Here is a 17,924-nt window from a genome sequence, read left to right as displayed (position 1 = left end):
AAGAACACACAAACAAATTGGTTACATGATCATCAAATATACAGAGAAGAAAAGGCAAGACCCGTGTTTACAAAGGCTACCTGAATATAAAGTAAATACGTCTGTTTCCATTAATTTAGAGAAATGTGTCTTTCACAAGCCAAGAAACCTGATATGTATTTCATAGAGTATGGGCACCCTCTTCTGGCAGAAACCAATACTGTTTGTGAAACATGTAGAAATGTTTCAAGCCAATGTACTTAATATTTCTGACAGTGTATGCCACTATATTTTCCACACTTAAAGCTAAAATATAACCAGGTAGTGTGAGTCTACAGATATGAGCAAGAATTTTGGAAGCATTTGATATTAGAACAGGTATACCTTAATTCAGTTAGGTCTTAACAAGGTGCCACATATCTGACAACCAGATTTTGAAAAAGCATTCCTGGACTCATTTTAACCAAAGTTAGCTATAGTTTTGTGTAACACTGAACTTTGGGGAAATGTGAGCTCATTAAATTCTCAGTATTATGTTATATAGTCAGAATAATGTTCACTGGATTTTTATACTAAATCCAATAGGCAGTGACACAGCTTACAGAGAGTGGGAATATTAGCACTATATCATTTTTCTCCTGTCTTTGATGACTTGAAATTAGTCATTTATTCTATGTATTTCTCTGGATCTACTTTACAACAAAACAGGGATCCAATGCAATATTTTCTTCCCTTTATTCTTAAGCAAGAGACGACACATTTGAAAATATTGTGTATTTTTTTTTAGAATAGCAGTGATTAGGATTATTTGTAAAAACTATGTTAAGGAAATATGTTTCCTATTTAAATTTATCTCTGTGTTAAATGCTTAGCATATGGTTAGACACATTTGTTTTCTAAATAAAGGCGTTTAGTGCATATTGATGTTTGTCTGTAATGAATTGATGAAAGATAATATAAAACAACTGAAATGTTGTGCCGCTGCTAGTTAAACTGCTGAGCTACTGAACTTGCTGAACGATAAGTTGGCGGTTCAAATCTGAGGAGCAGGGTGAGCTCCTGCTGTTAGGCCCAGCTTCTGCCAATCTGCTGTTCAAAAACATACAAATGTGAGTAGATCAATAGGTAACAGCATTCCATGCAGTCATGCCGGCCACATGACCTAGGTGGCGTCTACGGACAAAGCTGGCTCTTTGGCTTAGAACTGGAGATGAGCACCACTCCCCAGAGTTGGATTCGACTAGACTTAATGTCAAGGGGAAACCTTTACCTTTACTTTACTGGAATGTCTGCAAGAAGTGATCTGAATAATTATTGACTAGTAATAGTAGGAATACAGTAATAAATCTTTCCTTGTAAGGAAGAAGGATTCCTGAAGAAGAGGAAGTTTTTTGATTTTGTGTTGGAATTCTTTATTTAAAAAGTTAAGCTTTTGGGAGGAAGTGACTGGCTTTGATGATTCTGCTTTCCTCCTTTTCCTTCATCATAGTACCTCTTTCTGTTATGAAGTGTATATTGGGTATGCAGTACAGGATATGAAGGGGCTCCAAGTCAATGTTTGTATTTCCTGGCTTTTTTGTTGTTAAAAGTAAATGAACGATATATTATTGAAATGAATTTGGTTATAGTTAAATGATTGTGCTGAAGTAGGTTTTCCCTCCATTATGGTAGGAAGTTATATAATATAAATTTAGGCTCTTAAATAGAAAATTAGCAAAGCCAAACACAAATGAAGCTCTTTGCCTTGTATGGGTATTTAAACTCCCAGAACTGACCTGGATCATTAGCTCTGCAACCATGTTTAATACTTTTGGCTCCAAACTTGTAGACTTAAGGAAATATTCTGTTTTTGCATGAACAGGATGCCATTCACTGCTGTTCCTGTTGAATTAATTCACGCAAAAGCTTCAGCTTCAAATGAGCATTCATGCTAAAGCATTGGTCCTTATATAGTTTGGTTATAGGCTTCAGAGTATTTTCACTTCCTCTAAGCAATATAAATGCAATGTTTTGTGCATTTGAAATGACTAAAGTCCTTTTTGTGTCATACATTTAATTCCTCCTTTTTCTAAAAAGAATCTCTTTGGAAAGTAGAAATGAATGTAGCAAAATAAGAAGCAAATGACCTGTCTAGAAATTTATAGGGGAAAATAGTTCTCCAGAATCAAGTTTGCAGACACTGTCACAGGACGTCATCACAGTGAACTGTAAAAAAACGATTAAGCCAAGCTGTCACTGCTTAAAATGTACTGGCCTTCTGAATTCTTGCAAAATAGATTTGGTTATGGAGGAAACATAGGTTTAAATTTTGTTTCATTTTTTAACATTTCCCAACTATTACATTCTTGACAGTTTAAGCAGATGCTAGCTTTAGGCATTTTTTAAAGTTTGAATTTTTTACTAACTCACATAGAGGTAAAAGATCATTAGGCTATGTTGCAAAATATTTCTTAAGCTGCATTCATTGTTGTTTCCAGAGAAACATCCAAATTTAAGTTTTATATCTCACTTGGAATTTACCTCTTCAAGGGACAACATTTCTATGTAGGGATTTTCTTTTTTATGATATGAAAAGAGCTAATCTCTGTGCGATTGTGTAAATTCAATTCAAAGAAATGACATCCAGCCTTCATTTTGTGCAAGCAGTTTCAGTGTAGGTTTACGCATCGTAGAAATGGGGGAAAGTGTGAGTGAGATGTGAAACTTGTGCATATTTACTGCACTGAAATCCTGGCCCTCTAAAGAATACAGAAAGCCATGTATATTTGACAGTAGCTTTCCCCACATTACTCTGTATGTATTATTTATTCTTAGCCTTCCATGTCATAGGATGGAAGGATTGATGATTTTGCAATATGCCTTTTCTCTTTCTGCTTGGCTGTAATGTAGATCATCACTCTGTGCCTTCAAAAACAAGTATTTTTGTTGATGAGAATAGATTTTATACATAAGACCAGTTTAGAACTCTTGAAAAAAAAAAGGCGGGGTGTTAATGTTTACATGGATTGTCAACTAAGTTGTATTTTTAGGAGATTAAATTCAATGATATACTACAGCGTAACAGAATTAGAAAATAAATTGAAATATAATGTAATGGCTCATGATTAATTTAGTCAGATTTATAAAAGGAAAGCTAAACCTATCATTTCTAAGTTGCCTATAGATGAGATATCAATTGCAGTATTTTTTTTCATACACAAAGCATGCAGAGTTTAGTAACTAGATACAAAGTTGATATTTCAGGCATAGGATTTTTTTTTGCAAGCTGTCTATTAGAACTAACAATTACACATGCATATTGTAATATTTGATGGCGGGCTCTTGCTTTTCAAGTCGGAGAAAGAAAGAAATTCAGATACATTTTGTAATTTTGATAAACAAAGTGGAAACATTGCCCTTGTAGTATATAGAACTTGTAGAAAGGGATTTCTTCCCCTCTCCAACCACACAATGATTCCATTATTTCTAAAAATAGAGCTTCATTCTTAACATATTAGGAATTACAGGTGCATTTGGAAAATTGGCTATAGAAGATATTTGGATCCCAAGGGCTATTCGCAACTTCCTTACACAGAGATTGTGCATTGTGGGAAAGCGGCTTAAGATAATATTACTGTAAGAGACATGAGCGAATATAAAGACAGATTTCTTAAACCTTCAGTGTTGGGGCAATATGTGTAAGCTGTCTTTTCATATCTAACATCAGTACAATTGAAATCGTTTTGCTGTGGTAATGAGTTGTAATTGCGAGAAATATTATTCGCTGTGTATAAGGATAGTCACAGTAATTTACCCATAATTATTGAAAACAAATTTTGGGTATTAACAGGCTTTTGTACTTTTTAGTGTCAACTAAAGTTGAACTCTTACGTTAAAAAATTTTTATGAATCCACTAATTATAATTTTCTCGGGGATAGTTAAATGACAATTTAGCAGTTGCTTAAATATTTGGATTTGGTAGAAAATGAATAACTTGACAACATTAATACTCAAGAGTTGGAAATAAACATATTATTGATACTTCTAGAAGACCTTTATTTTATTTTATTCTTTTGAAACAGTAGACAGAACATTATTTTGCTATGCTTACATGCATCATTGTATTTTGTTTTGGCTATGACACTAACAAGAAAATAGTATCTGTTTAATTTCATTTTTATAGTTTGTAGTTTGTTTTATATTATTGCTGAGAAATGAATAACTGTGGAAAAAACCAAAATTGGCAGGTTTATTGGTAAAAAGCCCCCCCCCCCCCCCAGCCATGGAAAAACATGCTAAAGCGACTAGCAAGAGTCAGATTTTTCCAAGGATATGCAATTTTTGTTTTGATACTCATGTAGAATGTATACTTTGAACATATCTCCCAGTGGCTGAAGTTCCTTTTATGCCTTAATTGTAAATAGTGTTTTAAATGGAAAGTAAAATATAAATGAATCCGAATGTTTCCTTTTCCATAATCACTCATGGTGCTTTTTGTGCACTCCGTTTGTACATTTTCTCCATCTGAGTAGTTGTGAGTTGTATAGCTTTCTGAGAAGAAGCAGGTAAAAAGTTATATTTAACTACTACAATCTTGGTTGGTTTTATCATGTATTTTAAGAGTTTGAAGATTTCTAGGGTAATGAAATAGTAATGAAAACAACTGTGTGATTGAAAGTTATTCTGATACCTAATTTTTAAAAGAGAGTGGGGTCCATTTTCCGTTCAATCATAAAATTTACTGGGTGACTTTGGGCCATTCCTCAGTCTGCCCTACCATCTCTCAGCCTACCCTACTCTGGGTTTAAATGTTTTAAATGGAAGGAGGTTTTAAACATAGTCTGCTTTGAACTTCTTAAAGAAAAAAAATATGAATTATATGTGTGTGTGTTGGTTGGTGCCACAAATGCTCCTACATGTCTTGGTGGATCTCGACCAAACACACATACCCTTCATTGTCCAAATGAAACTAATTGAGGAAGTTAAACTAAACAAACTACACTGGCCCAGGGTTGATGGAAAGAAAAGGAACAAAGTGGATTGCCTGTTACTAGGTAAAGTGGCCCTCTCTCATGTGAGTGGGGAAGAAACAGAGTGAAGCAAACTGACTGCTACTAGGTGATGTGCATGTGAGGGGAAAGGAGGAAGGAAGGAAGGAAATAAAAGAGGAAAAGGTATGAGAGGAGGGAAAAAGGAAAGAAAAAGGCAGAGAAAAGAAAAGTGATGAAGGGAGGGAAGAAGGGAAGGGAAAGAAAGAAGAGTGGGGAAGGTTTTGAGGGAAAGCAAGGGAAGAAAGAGAAGGAAAGAAGAGAAGGAGAAGATGTATGAGGGAAATGGAAGAAGGAAAGAAAAAACCACAAAGAAAATGCACACCCAGACAGTAAATAAAAACATAAAAGCTAAAGAAGGTATCTTAAAGAAAAGGGACCGCATAACTCTTCCGCATAACCACTAGATGTCGCAAGTATTACAGGAGCCTGAGAGGTTACTAAGGGCCTGGTGGAAATTCGACATATCATTGAACTTCACATATTTCAGTGTTTCCACATGGTAAATGCCAGAAGAATCTGATACAGTGTGATATAGAAGCAAGGTACAACTGGAATAATGAAATTTCAAAAAATAAGCCTTTTTAAAGGGCTGGTTCTAACAGTTCTGTTGGGCATTGTAAATGCCTCAGGTGCACTTGATACTCCTTTTACGTTCCTGGCGTTTGGTTGTGTTTTTATGGAAAGATGGATTGAACTTCAATTTAAGAATATTCGGTAATCCCTCTCAGGACAGACTCTAACAGCTGGTATTTCTGTGTTGCAGCAAATCGATTCCATGCAACAGCCACCGGTGCTTATAGCTGGATTCTGATGTGAAATTACAAAGCATTTTAAAACAAATTTAGCCAAAGCAAACATCGCTGAAAAAAAGTAACTTAATTTACAGGTTTGTGGGAGAAGACTCTTGTTTCGTTCCAAAAAAATATTAAGCTTTTATTAGGAAAGATTTCATCAGGTCATTTATTTTCACTAATATATACATAGAGATTCTGGAGGGAATAAGTTCATACCACACAACTCTTTAAAATAAGAGGTTTTGAAAGTTAATATTGAAGAATTTAACCACAATAAAGAAAATGAGGAATGGTCTCCACAGTTGTTAATATCCAGCATTTTCTTGATGAATAAGCCTTTGCGCTTTAATCTTAAATAACTGTGATCTTAATTACTAACTTTGGAATACAAATGTTCACTATGGATAATAGGCATTGGAATTTGGAATTAAAGTTCTATGGTTCACAACTAAGAAATAGCTGATGATCACAAGAGAAAAAAAGCTGGTTGGCTGCAATGACTGGTTCTGATTCTGCATCGACCAGCATGGCTAAGTGTCCAAGTTCTAAAATTTATTTCCTGGCCTTGACATGTAGATGTTACATTTGCATCAGGTCAAACAGAATTGATGTTTTATGAAACTTGTACAGTGTGTCCTCGGCCTCATTTCAAGTTACTTCTTTAAAAATCTGCTGGCTTGTATTTAGGTGCTGCCTTTCTTCATTTCAAGAAGGGGTTATGTATAACAAACATCTAATAGTGCCACAGTCCATGGCAAAATTCAATGCATACAGGCCCAATCACAAAGTTGGACTGAGCTCTGTCCAATATTCATCATTCAAATTCTTCAAAAGCTCTCCTTCCTTTTAAATGAGATACTGAACTGTCATATAGGTAGCCCCTTTTCATAGATTGCTTGATGGTATGCCTAACCTGGTAAAGGGTCTTGGCTCTTCCACTGTCTCTCCGTGCCCAATTCAAAATCACACAAAGAAGATGGCAAATCAGTTCAGTTCAGAACATGTCTCAAAGGTACAATCCAGATATTATGAAGAACACAGTACTGTACTGACATATGACTCCTAGTTATAAGTGGGTTAGACAAAAGGAAGTGAAAGGAAGTCTACACCTTGGAAGGAAAATTCACTCCTGTAAGAGTTATAATGAAAAAAGGTGCCTCCACAGAAGCTTTATCACCAATCCTTGTTCCCACAACAATATAAAAATTTCAAAATCCAATTGTCACAAGGGCGGAAAGTGAGGTGAAATCTTCTGAAGAGGGGCACATACAGCAAAACAAATATTACAGGGATGTTAAACCTTCCTTAAGCTTTTGAAAACTATATTTTTCCCTTTGGCTGGAGTTACACTTAAAAATGTATCTTATATACAAATTCAGCTTAAGAACAAATGTGCAGAATCTATTTTGTTTGTAATCTGAGACTGTATGTATTTCACCTAAGATGTACACTAGTTTCAACGACACCAACAAATCTCTCTCTCTCTCTTTCTCCCCCCCCCCTCCCCTCTATATAATATTTTTAGAGATGTTTATATGGTGAAAAAGAATTGAGGGAATACAGTAATGTCCTGACAAACTCTGCAATAAAGTAGTGATTTCACTAGTGATCTCTATTGCTAAAATGGAAGTAACATCAGAATTGGAGCGCCTGAGGAAATTGGTTTTAACAGCTTCTTATCAAGGATTTGCCATAGAGTTTTTATGGAGAAACTATATATAATCTTAAAGTGAAAAAGCAAACCAGAAGGTTTCCTTTCATTATACAGAACCATCCGTGCTGCACTCATCCTGCCCCCAGCAGACAGGGTACATCTCGAGTAAGATGTTTTCTAGCCAGGATATTTGTTGAATTTTGTGGTTCTCAGACTTTTGAAGTTGTTCAGTTGGACTGAAACACAACTGAAATATGCAATCTACTCGTATAAGAAAAAGATACTGAGTAGATTGTCTAAATATTTTTAGGATGTATTTGTTTTAACAATAATAATCTTTAAAACTACAAATGTAACAGTTAAACACGTTACATTATGACCTATAAACCAGTTTTTATATGTTCTATCCATTTCAGGATCATTAGAAAAGTCGGAACAGTTGCTGAAGCTAATTATTTTGGAAAGGCTGAAACTATTCACTGGGAGATATTTGAGAATAAGACACAGAACAGAATCCACATGGCTCAGAAGTGGTTTGTTCTTTTCAAAGAGTATGAGAACAGGATGAGAGTATGTCATGACTCTTAGGCCATTGTTAGGAGTGACATAATACAAAAAGGGTCTAGTCATATTTTGTAAAGTGTGGGTTTTGTATGTCTTCTTGATTTTTGATTCCATCTTATGTAAGGGAGCATAGTCCTGGATTGAACTTTTGTCTTATAACGTTCCAACCTAAAAAAGAGCCAATAAACCAATAACATGTCTTTTAAAAATAGTTGTAATAACTTAAAATCTCAACAGCTTCACGCTTGCATCTTTGTGTTACTATTTATGACATAATGGAAGAAGTATTATGTTCCTATAGGCTAGGGGTGAAAAACGTTATCATAATAGAAAACGTCATTGGTAAAAGAGAACTCAGACTATAAAACAATCCTCTTCCCTGGTCTTCTTAACTCTGCACTTTCTGCTCTTAAGTTATTTTCAGATAGACATCTGGTAGCATTCCCAATCAAAAGGCATTACACAGCTGCTCTATGTTTGTCATCCTTATAAATTTTATTTTGTATGATGCTGAAATTGAGGAAGAACACAGAGAGGTTTACAAATGGAAGGCAGAATCACGTGGACCCCATTGGAATTCTGTGAATAGCTACGGAATCTTATTTATTCCCAATTGACTTCATCCTAAGGTTTATTGACTGAAATAAAGGCTACTGACTGACTGACTGACTGACTGACTGAATAACTATGGAATAACCTTTGGATACTATGAAATTTTAAAAATCTAAGAGCCAGGATACAAAGAAATACAAAACGTTTGGGTCTAAGGGACTTCCAGATTCATTTTTTCTTGAACAGTCTCTTATCCTTTATGATAGTCTGCTTTCAATGCAACATAGACTTGAAAATAATTTGTTAATGCTGGGGGTTCAAATGTTGGTGGTTCAGTCAGAATTTTCAGTGGTTAGTATAGATCCCTTCCATGCATGTAAGGCTTTTGTATCAGACATCTGATTGGCTGTATTCTACAAATGTTTTCTTGAATATAAATGGGATTAAAAGCAATTATGAATAAAACATTTTAGAGATTCTAAAATAGCAGCTTCTGTTAACAAAGTAAGTGGCAATCTATTTCAAGTTTTTACACTACGTTTTAATGACAAATAACCATAACTTAAAATGTTAATAATTTTCCTTCTTTGTGTATATTTCTATTCTTTCAGGACAGCTTCGAAATTGCCTAAATCTTTATAGAGAAAGTGGCTGCAAGTAATTGAACTGACATTCACTACCAACTTCTGAGCGAAGTGCTGTTCTAGTGTGTATCCTTCTTGTAGTCAGCATGCCAGCTTTATCAACTGGATCTGGAGGTGACACAGGTAGATGAACCTGGTGTTGCTGATTTTCTCAATGCTAGTGTATATTGACTGTGCACATTGTCCCAAGACTACCTACACAGAAGAAAAATGTGTAGATTGGCATGTAGATGTGACTGCAGAAGATGGATGTGGGTTGTACAGGCAGTCCCCAAGTTACCAACATTTGACTTAAACAACTCATAGTTAAGAATGGGGATGAGACAACAAAAAGTGAGAGAATTTAACCCCTAGGAAAGGAAATTCACTCTTGGAAGAGTTATCATGAGGAAGCTGTCTCTACTGAAGCTTTCTCCCCAATCCTTTTTTCTACACCAAGCCAAATTTTTCAAAATCCAAATATCACAGGGACAGAAAGTGACATCTTCTGAATGGGGCACAAACAGCAAGCTTTATTAACACCACAGAGGTTTTAACTCTTTCCTATGCTATCCAAAGCTAAAAGATGTATATGTTTGGCTGGAGTTACACTTTCAAAATGTCCCTGTTCTGACTTACATAAAATTCAACTTAAAAACAAACCTACAGAACCTATCTTGTTCATAATTTGGGAACTGCCTGTACATTGAAACACTTCACATTGTAAAAATATGTATGCAGGTAGATGGCGCCTGTAGTTTGACATGAATGTAATTGCATATCAAAATTACATTCCTAATTACATTTCCTAATTCTATAAATGAGAAGCAGGAGCAGAATGCTGAGTGCATTTTAAAAAGTTAAGAGTACTAAATTTTGTTGGTTTAATTTAAAGTAAAGCATTGTAATTTTTAGTTTACAGTTAATGAATATGTACTGGCTGAGTATTCCTTATCTGAAATGTTTGCAATTAGAAGTGTTTTGGATTGTGGATTTTCTTCAGATTTTGGAATACCTGTATTTTCATATCTTGTAGAAGGGACCCAAGCCTGAATATGACATTCATTTATGTTTCATATGCACTTTATACATATAACTGGAAAGTAACTTTATAAAATATTTTAATAATTTTGTGCTAACACAAAGCATATATCCATTGAATCACGAGAAAGCAAAAGTGTCACTATCCCAGACACCTATATGAACCATTTTGGATTTTGGAAAATTTCAGATTTTGGAATTGTGGATAAGGGATCCTGAACCTGTACTGTTGGATGTCATCATGCACTACCTCATACAAACAATATTGTATCTTAAATACAACTACATTTTGAGAGTTGGGGTAAATACGTTGTTTACATCCAATGAATTCTAATGTACTTTGCAACTTAATATGCATGTACCTGTCTTTATCATTGATCCTGCTGGCAAACAATTTAACATACTTAAAATTGTGTCAATTTTAAGTAAGCAGTTTCTTAAAATTGGATGCTGGGGGTCAGGTCAACAGCACCAGAAAGGCCACATTATTAATCTTTGTCACTGAAGAAACTGAAGTATTTGCTTGGTATCCAGCTGTGTTACCATTCTATGGGAATTGAAATTGGAATTTTTGCAGATTCTTATTCAAAATGTATAGAATCCACATCTTCTTGGATCTTCTGTAAATAATTTTCAAAATGGTTTTTATACCTGATCTTGTTAGACTTACTTATTGAATCCAACCCAGATTTCCTGAATACATGACAAAAAGAAAGGTTTTTTTTCCCAGTGCAGCAATCCCAAATTCACTATACATTCTATGTACTTTATTTCTGTTTAATTTGATCTTAAACTAGAAGAGCTTGAAGGCAGGTTGTGAATTTGAGGGAAGAGTGTTTGTCTTTATATGAAGTCTATTCCACTATTTTTAAAAAGCTACTTACTGGCTTACAAATTTTGACCAGGCAGACACAAGTAGGATCTGAAAAACAGTGAGAAACAGTATATGGAATGCCATGAACATTCATGTCTAAAGCACTGGACAGTTTTTAGAGTTGCATTGGCATTACTATTAAAGATAATTTCTGGTGCTTTAATAATAATAATAAAAATAATAATAATAATATTTAAAAAAAATCTTACCTGCCTCTCCTTGTGGATTGAGGCGGGTTACAATATAGTTAACACATAATCATTATATAAAATACACATATTAAAATTTATTTCTACAAAATACATATATTAGAATACATAGAACATATCTAATACTGCTTTTACTATTACTTGTAGTGTGTATATACCTTAATCCCAATTACATTTACAAATGTCTATGTCTAAAATGTCCTATGCAGCAGTTTGAGTGGTTATCCTTTGGAACAATTAATACCAATGTATATTGTATTGTGGGATAGAGTAGCATTGTAGAGTAGTCAAAATAAGAATGTCGGTAGTTTTGTTACTATACATTTAACTTCGTGTAATAATCTCACCCTTTTATAGAATTGTTAAATATACTGATTTTATGTAATTTTGTAGTTGTGAAAAATGTAAGCCTGTTAGAAATAGTAATGAAAAGTACTGCTTGTTTGACTATTGTCAAAGCTTAAAAGATTTGTGTGTTCTGTTTTATTAATACAGTAAAAATTTACAGTGTTGTTCTGGGCTTAGGTATATGTTCCTTAGTGTTTATTACCCCTTAGTTACAGTAAAAATTTCAAGTCTTAGCTTGGCATTGTGATTCAGAATTTTGAGGTAATAAATTGTTTAAGAAATGAAAAGTAAATGAACATCCATTTGTTATAATATTGATTCAAAATCTCTCTGACATGATTAGCGCTTTCTTGTAATATGTAAGAGTGATGGAACGCAGGGACCATGTTTTTTATCATTTAGCCCTCCTTTATAGCTTCCACAGACTTGTTCTAATAATGAAGCTATGAGGGATATGACAAGAATGGTGATATTAAATTTCTCTAGACTAACAGTAAATTTTTCCACTCTGATGTCAAGAATGTTGAGCATCTGGACTCTGAGTGGTTTACCACGTGAGCACTTTCCCCAATTTCTTAGCCATTTATTCTTCTCTTAGGAACTAGCTGTCTTGCGTAGAAAATAATAGTAACGGAAACTGTTCTCTAGAACTGGAAAAAGTTGTGTGCTTTTCATTTTCCATTATTTGTAAGAATTATTTTATTACCTTTTTGCAAGTCTTAAAAAAATAAAATTACTGTTATGACAGTGTGTTCATTTATTCAATAAGATTAATAAAGTCCAGGAAAACAGTATCGCGGAAGTACTGTAGACAATGTTTACAGGTCCATGCTCCAGTAATTGATACCAGCATTTTTTGTTCTCTGGGGCCTCCTCTAAGGCAGTTTACCTTGTTAAGTTATTTCCATGAACAACCTACAGTTCTGTCATCTTGCAGCCATTCATTCCATCCCCTTTTCAGAAACATTATGAAAGCCATTGGATCAGGTACAATTAGGAATGTTGGAATAATCTAAGCTTCAGTTCCAAAGAAGTCGGATTTTCAGTAACAGGAACAATTGTTTAAATGATTATAGCTCTACGCTGTTACTGAGTTTAGCATCATGACCAAAGTGATGAATTAATAAAAATATTAATTAAAAGACCAGACCAATACTTTTTCATTAACACAGGTCCTCCATCTGTGAGGGATGGTCTCTCAATGTGTGTGTGTCATGCATGCATGTTCATTAAAAAGTGCTAGAAAGCTTTTGTGTCCCGCCATTGGGAATCATATATCGGGTAAAGACATGATAACAGAACTTCTTGCAGTTGCTGCTGATAGCAACATGGACTTTATTTTGATACCAAATTAAAACTTGACTGTTCACTTAAATATTTGGGGCTTAGTGAAATCGCACCTCATTTTCTGTCCACTGGATTGTGGGTTTTATGTAACTTTATTTGCATTTAATGAAAACTGTGTACAAACATATTTCAGTTAGCCTCATAGATCTATGTATAATGACAAAGACCAATGGTTATACCTTTAAATTGTCTTTCAGATTATTCTAATGTTGTTCTAAAGTTTACACCCTGCCTTGAGATCTTCTAATATAAAGCTTGAAATAATTTAACTAATGCATAAACATTTGCTAGGTTACCTATGTGTTAGTGCAAAGACCTTTGATGTAAAGCACTCAGTTTTCCCCAAGGTGTGGAAACTGGAAGCTCTGTCTGGAGTCAAAGTTGCATGTTAGAATTGGTCCGTCCAGGAATGTTTCCTTTGCAAATATTCTTACTATACACTTAACCAGCTGTGTCAACTTGTAGTTTGAGATGTATGTATATGTACCGTATGCTGTTGAAGTCATGCTCTGACTGGAAAAGTATAATCTTTATCATGTACAACTACTGTATTAACCTTGTACAAAATTATTATGGTGGTAAGACTATTGCTGAAAAATATAGTTAATCTTAAGTTACAGCCAATGACTTTTCATTACCTGTTTTGGTTAACTTGGGAAAATAAATAATCATGTCTAGACTTAATGTTGGATGTCTTTTGTTATCAGATGTGCTTGAAAGCCTTGTCTGCTTTTTAACATAATACGTGTGGAAGCATGGCACCTTAGAATCATAGAGTTGGAAGAGACCCCAAGGACCATCTAGTCCATTCTCATTCTGCCATATAGAAATATATAATCATAGCCCTCCTTACAGATAGCCATCTTCTGTTTAAAAACCCCCAGAGAAGGAGACACCATCACACACCAAGGCAGAATATTCCACTATCTAACAGCTCTAACTAATGAGGAAGTTCTTAATGTTTAAGTGGAGACTTTCTTCAAATTTGAGCACTACCACATCCAGTAAAATGGAAGTAGAAAACCATTGAAAAACTAATAAGCCTAGATGAAAGCTGCTGCTTCATAATAATGTAAAATAGAGATGATTTTATTACAAGTCTTTATTTGTAAATAGTGATCTTATTGGGTGTGCTTTCTTCTGGTCTAGCTTTCTTTGCCTTGTAACATTTTGTTTAGGGTAAGCTTTGCATTTATATCCACTGGTTTTAAGTGCTTTTTTGCAAATCTTTGATTGCATAATTTTTTTTTATTGTCTAAGCAAAGAGGGCACTAATTCTGACATCTATTGGTGAGTCGTAGCCTAGTCTAATAAACCCAGAATAGTAACTGGATAAAGCAGGGAACTTTCTGTTCTCCTAGAAGTTTTCCTCATGTTTCTAGTGGTTTTGGAGGAGGTATCAGTTCCTAGAAAACTTAAGTGCCACTGATCAATAGATGCTGAGCTATTTCCGAGAAAGGACAGTATGTATGCAAAGCTCTGAAAATATACCTCTGCCTTGACTCCATAAAGCAGAGCAGCTTAGGTTTTAGCCTAATGAGTGCTAAGGACTTTTTCTCCATTTGGTTTCATTGTTTTGGGGAGATTCATTTCTACATTGCAGTTGAAGGTGGGTGGCATCAAAGGTATAAAATCATCTATGTGGCAGGCTCTCCAGACTCCATTGCTGTAAGGAAATAGTTCTACTTTTCCTAATTAGAGGCAATTATATAAGTACAAGGTTTTAAAATGTTCCATCCCCATTTTAGCAGTATTTTTTATTTTATATAAAGAGAGGGGGGGGGGGGGAAGGAAATGTGAAATTACTGCAAGTGTTTAATTTTTATAGTTAAATCCTATTTATAAAATGGGATGGAAGTTGATAGGTTTGATGTGATTTGGTCAGTACCCTTTAAAATATAATTTCCAGTCGTTGCTTTCGTTCAGCATTTGCTGCATGAAATAGAAAGTGGATGTTCAATTGTCTGCTTGGTACAAATGTGGCTCCATCTAGTGTTGATGAATGCACAGGCAGCAGTCCAACACAGGATGCTGTATATGCATTAATATATATATTTATATTATTTGTTTGATTCTGTCAATCTGTGTCCTGAACCAAGAATTGACAGTTGAACTTGTGATTTGTCAGTGCATGTGGCAATAGTAGGTGTAGTTCCTGTTCAGTTATTTTTTTTACACCCTGGAAAGATACTAGTGATTTGCATATTCTACTGTTTTCCTCCTCACTCCAATAGCAGTAACAACAGTAGGTTTAAATAGAGCAAAGTTTGTAATATGAACATTGCCTCCCAAGAGTCTATCAAAAATTATGTCTGGAAAAAGTGTTTTTTCTCTAGCATACTTTAGTAAGTAACGCCAGGAAAGAAATAGAAACACATTACTATTTTCCCCAAATGTGCTGTATTTAATTTTAGACAAGGAAACTGATTACTACAAAGTTTATGCAACAGTTAAATATGGAAGTGATGGGCTATAAGGAAATGGTAGTCACAGTACTAGATTGTCAGGTAGCTTGAGAGAATGCTGTTTAATAGGGAAATCTTTCTTTTGCAAGTGTATTCTTGTGATGAACAATGCTTGGTCTGGTCATAAATATTCTTAGACAGAAAAGAGTTGTGTTCATTCAGTGGAGCTTATTTCCTAATAAATATGTTCAGGTTTGTAGCAGTGGAACAAAAATAATAGTTGGGTCACATGTAGGCCAGGAGGTTATCAGTGCTTGCTGCCCTGTCCCATGCCAGAGAGATTTTTCTCTGCTTCACCCTCCAAAATACCCCACTGGAAAAACTAAGCATATGCTCTGAGCTGATATGTGCTTATGCCAAGCACCACCCTAGGGAAGGCTGCTGGAAGTCATGTTGCTATGTTTCTTGGACAGCAGTATGATGGATAGTTTTATGCTGTATGCTACTGTGAAAACAGTGTGCTACTGTTTGCCCTGGGAAACTGCTGTGATATCTGCCACAAATAACTGGGACCAGCCATTGCTTTAATCCCGTAGAGAAGGTTAATCTTAAAGTGTGCATACTTTCTAACACAATGTAACTTAAGCATGTAAGGATTTTGCTCAAGAGTTGATTGCTGAACAGCTAGCAATACATTTTATTCTTCAGAGCATCTATTAAATCCAAGATATTTTACAAAAGCAATGCGTTGGTGAGAAATATTTAGAGAAACCGCAAACTCTTTTTAATGGACCACCCTATCCATTTTCTGTTCTTATAAGGATATTTTTCCGATTCATGACTCATTTCATTCTAACATCAAGGGAAATGGAATAATGATTAAGCAAAGGAATGTACGTGTTTCTGGGTTTTGTCCCTTTCCAGAAAGCTTTATGAATTCTTGGTGCCGTGTTAAGTAAATAAATTGCTATAGAAGCTTTAGCAACTGTTAATAAAGTAAAAACTACACTGCTAGTAACTGCTCCTTTTAAAAAGTCAGAATTTTTTCTTGCTTTTTAAATGTTTTGTTGGCTACTTCCATGCTCACTATTGCTTAATATAAAAATGGTGCATGCTGCAAGTTACACAGGAGGGCTCAGTGAAATTAATGAGATCACCCTTAACTTTCACTTTGTGTTTTATTTTCACTTTATAGGTTTGTATGAGCTGTTGGCTTCCTTGCCAGCCCAGCTGCAGCCACATGTGGACAGCCAGGAAGACCTGACCTTCCTCTGGGATATGTTTGGAGAAAAAAGCCTTCATTCGTTGGTAAAGGTAAACCACACTTAAATGCTCATTCTTTTGGAGAAACACTTATGGAAAAAACATCTTGAGCAGTCTCTAGTAAACCAAGAATCAGACCAAGTTACACAGTGAAAACAAAATAGCCTTGTTTCAACTCCGTGCTTCTGTGAGGAATGGAAGTTGTTAAAGGATTCTACCAAAAATACAGAGATGATTTCATTTAATAGTGATGTTTTGGCAGTATACACTAATGTAACAAACATATGATGTTTGCCCTTGTTTAGAATGAGGTAGCACGAAATAGTAGCAGGAAATCTGAGACTCCTTCATGGTCAACATTCAAGGCCTGGAGTTTAGCTTAAATAAACAAATGTTCACAGCAAAAATTAGACGGGATATATTTTTGAGGTAAAATATGGCAGCAGTTCAGTACCCACATTAATTTAAAATAATTTCCTTTAACAAAGTCAACTGAAATTCTATCAAGACTCTTTAATTGGCTTGCATCCATTGAAATTGCATTCGGTGTATAAATACATTGAAGTTGATCATGAAGTGAATAAATTTGGTAGAATGATCAGTGGATGTGTCCAGTCAAAAATGGTAAACACTGAGGTATTTTATACTCTCCTATTTATAGAAAATGCTTTATGACTCTTGTTTATAATTATTATTGTTCCTTTAGAGCTATGATTTCATTGGTTGAGATGAAAGTAAGGCACATCCCGTCTTTAGAATTTATAGAGAAAATACACTGACTTTCCATGTCAGGAGGAAAAGCTTTTCACTCTCAGAGGAAGGAGCTGGAGGGGCAACAGGATTTTCATTGTGTCCTGTGGCAATCCGTTACACCATGGATACACAACTATAGTGATCAAGATGGGTTTTGAAGGGCATTTAACTTATAATAACATTACATGGCATAGTCAGTAGTGAAGGATTATAGGGTTTACAGCCCTTAAGTCCATGTTTTGATCATGGACTCATAGTCCATGTTTTGATCATGGACTAGCAATCAAGGATAACAAATTGGATTACGACTTTAACTATGAGATGTTCCGGTCTGTATTGGTGGCCCAATACTATGTATGTATATGTATGTATTTTTATATTTTATTTTATATTTTTAAAGTGAATATTGTATTTTTAAATATGTTGTAAACCGCAATGAGTCGCCGCACAGGCTGAGATATTAGCGGTATACAAGTGTACTAAATAA

General features: G+C 34.8%; 1 protein-coding gene across 6 annotated transcripts in view; it reads left to right on the top strand.

Moving 5' to 3' along the window:
* Positions 1-17,924, top strand: part of MPP7 (MAGUK p55 scaffold protein 7) — a 92,704-nt gene that overhangs the window by 26,029 nt on the left and 48,751 nt on the right. For 4 of the 6 annotated variants that reach the window (XM_060782465.2, XM_060782464.2, XM_060782462.2 and 1 more), the window contains 2 exons: positions 9,186-9,341; positions 16,617-16,735. In XM_060782465.2, the coding sequence (XP_060638448.2) occupies positions 9,305-9,341; positions 16,617-16,735 (156 nt within the window). In that variant the 5' untranslated portion in view covers positions 9,186-9,304. The remainder of the gene's footprint in view (positions 1-9,185; positions 9,342-16,616; positions 16,736-17,924) is intronic. The other 2 variants (XM_060782466.2, XM_060782467.2) reach the window with 1 other exon arrangement.

The sequence above is a fragment of the Anolis sagrei genome, chromosome 6 (assembly GCF_037176765.1).
Source record: "Anolis sagrei isolate rAnoSag1 chromosome 6, rAnoSag1.mat, whole genome shotgun sequence".
Classification (NCBI taxonomy): Eukaryota; Metazoa; Chordata; class Lepidosauria; order Squamata; family Dactyloidae; genus Anolis; species Anolis sagrei.
This window is presented reverse-complemented; position numbering and strand designations above follow the sequence as displayed.